The 2,682-nt window shown below is 52.9% G+C and overlaps 1 protein-coding gene across 1 annotated transcript; it reads left to right on the top strand.

Annotated features, from left to right (window-relative positions):
- Positions 1-7: 7 nt before the first annotated feature.
- FZD7 (frizzled class receptor 7) lies at positions 8-1,600 on the top strand (the record flags this gene model as incomplete). Its single annotated transcript, XM_009708052.1, has 1 exon — positions 8-1,600. A coding segment is annotated over one exon (1,233 nt), but the record flags the coding sequence as incomplete, so codon positions are not given.
- Between the last annotated feature and the right edge of the window lie 1,082 nt (positions 1,601-2,682).

Raw genomic sequence — 2,682 nt, forward strand, 5'->3', positions numbered from 1 at the left:
TGAGATCTGTGTGGGGCAGAACACATCGGATGCCCCGCCGGGGCCTGGTGGTGCAGCAGGCCGGGGGGCCACTGCCCACCCCACGGCTGGCTACCTCCCTGACTTCCTCACCCCGCCACAGCCCCCCTCTGGCTTCTCCTTCTCCTGCCCCCGGCAGCTCAAAGTGCCCTCTTACTTGGGCTACCGGTTCCTGGGGGAGCGGGACTGCGGGGCTCCCTGTGAGCCAGCCCGGCCCAACGGGCTCATGTACTTCAAGGAGGCGGAGGTGCGATTTGCCCGGCTGTGGGTGGGCGTGTGGTCTGTGCTCTGCTGCGCCTCAACCCTCTTCACTGTGCTGACCTACCTGGTGGACATGCGCCGCTTCAGCTACCCAGAGCGGCCCATCATCTTCCTCTCTGGCTGCTACTTCATGGTGGCAGTGGCCTATGCGGCAGGTTTCTTGCTGGAGGAACGAGTGGTGTGTCTGGAGCGCTTCTCTGAGGACGGCTACCGCACTGTGGCCCAAGGCACCAAGAAAGAAGGCTGTACCATCCTCTTCATGATCCTCTACTTCTTCGGCATGGCAAGCTCCATCTGGTGGGTCATCCTGTCCCTCACCTGGTTCCTGGCTGCTGGCATGAAGTGGGGCCATGAGGCCATCGAGGCCAACTCCCAGTATTTCCACCTGGCTGCCTGGGCTGTGCCTGCTGTCAAAACTATCACCATCTTGGCCATGGGGCAGGTGGATGGGGACGTACTCAGTGGGGTGTGTTACGTAGGTATCTACAGTGTGGACTCCTTGCGGGGCTTTGTGCTGGCGCCCTTGTTTGTGTACCTCTTCATTGGCACTTCCTTCTTGCTCGCTGGCTTCGTGTCCTTGTTTCGCATCCGCACCATCATGAAGCATGACGGCACCAAGACAGAGAAACTGGAGAAGCTGATGGTGCGCATTGGTGTCTTCAGTGTCCTCTACACGGTGCCTGCCACCATTGTCCTGGCATGTTACTTCTATGAGCAGGCCTTTCGTGGCACCTGGGAGAAGACGTGGCTCCTCCAGACCTGCAAAACCTATGCTGTGCCCTGTCCCAGCCACTTTGCCCCTATGAGCCCAGACTTCACTGTCTTCATGATCAAGTACCTCATGACCATGATTGTTGGGATCACAACTGGCTTTTGGATCTGGTCTGGCAAAACCCTTCAGTCCTGGCGACGCTTCTACCACAGACTCAGCACTGGCAGCAAAGGCGAGACAGCAGTATGAGGCCCCCGTCCCCTCTGGCACACACACACGCATGCATGCAGACACGCAGAGGAGAGGGGTACTTGGTAGAAGAGGATGGCAATGGCTCCCTGAAGAGGGAGGAAGGGAGGCTTTTCCAAACTTTTTTCTTCCTCCCAGAGGGTTTGAGGAGGGGGAAAAAAAATAAAATCGTGGTGTAAAGGATCAGACAGACTGTGTCCACTGGTGCTTATGCCCAGCTAAGTGGAAGAGCACAGAAAGAGGCCACTGGTGGGATGGGAGAGTCCTTTCCCTGCAAGAAGTCCCCTTACTTCTCTCTCCTGCTACCTCTGTGCAGGAAAAAACCCCAACCCAGCTAAAACTATCCTGCCTTGCTTTGGATGAGAGGGAGGGAAGCCAGATGTGTTGAGCTGCCCCTGCCGAGAAGTAGCCAAACCCTCTCTGAATTGCTGGGGTCGAACTGCCGGGCAGGCAGGGTAACTCCTGAGCCTGAGCTTACTGCCTGCTCCTTCCAGCTCGGCGGAGCAATCACGTGAGTACGGCACGGCCAGCTGCAGCCCAGATCGTGTGTGGGGAGATGCCTCTGCTCTGTCAGCTCACCCGTTCCTTTTTACCTCAGTGATACCTGTTGTAATTGTTTTAAAGTGAAAATTCAGCCCTCTGTCTGTTATTCTTGCTGCTGTGAGGAAGGAGGGGGTTGCTGTTCCACACCCTGAAAAGAAATGACTTGTTGCTTTTCAGCAGAAGGCTTTTCCCCCTTGCCTTTGTTCTAGGAGACAAAGGGGGAAACAAAAGTGTTTTCTATGTAGAAAGGCATAAGCATGGGATCGGTTTTTATGGGCAAACTAACAAAAAGAAGTCGTTGAGGTTCACCCTTGGATGTGAGGAGCTCGCAGAAATAAACATTCCTTTTATGAAAAAAGGAGGAGGCAGGATGTTTTCCTACTGTTCAATATGGGTCGCTTTTCTAAGCTGAAAGAAATGCAGGACTCAAAGGGCAAGAAGAGCGTAACCAAGAGCACCTGCCAAAACAAGAGCCATCAAAATATGTAATGTAGTAAAGATACAATTTTTTCCTTTCCTTCCCATAAACCTGCTTTCTCTCCTGCTTTGCAATGAGCTCACTGCAGGTAAAGTCAATACACAGCCGGTTTCTGGGGACAGGGAGAATCCTCTTGGCTCACAATGGACCCTTTGCGTGCTCCTCAGGTTCCCAGAACTGCGTGGCAAAGAATCGTGGGGCAGGAGGGGGCTGGGGCTGGGGTTTAAAAGCAAGCAGTTACTGCAAGTGAGGAGCCTTCTCGTTTTGGCTAAAATACAGCTGGTTAAGTTTCCAGTGGTCATGTCTTGGAAGGAAAGATTCAAAAATTAATCATCAAATGCATCGTTTTCTTTTTGAAATGTGACAGATTTTTCTATTCTGAAATTTTTATGTTGACTTGTTCATATTTTATTTTTTGCAT

Source organism: Cariama cristata, unplaced genomic scaffold (genome assembly GCF_000690535.1).
Source record: "Cariama cristata isolate BGI_N322 unplaced genomic scaffold, ASM69053v1 scaffold23509, whole genome shotgun sequence".
Taxonomy (NCBI): domain Eukaryota; kingdom Metazoa; phylum Chordata; class Aves; order Cariamiformes; family Cariamidae; genus Cariama; species Cariama cristata.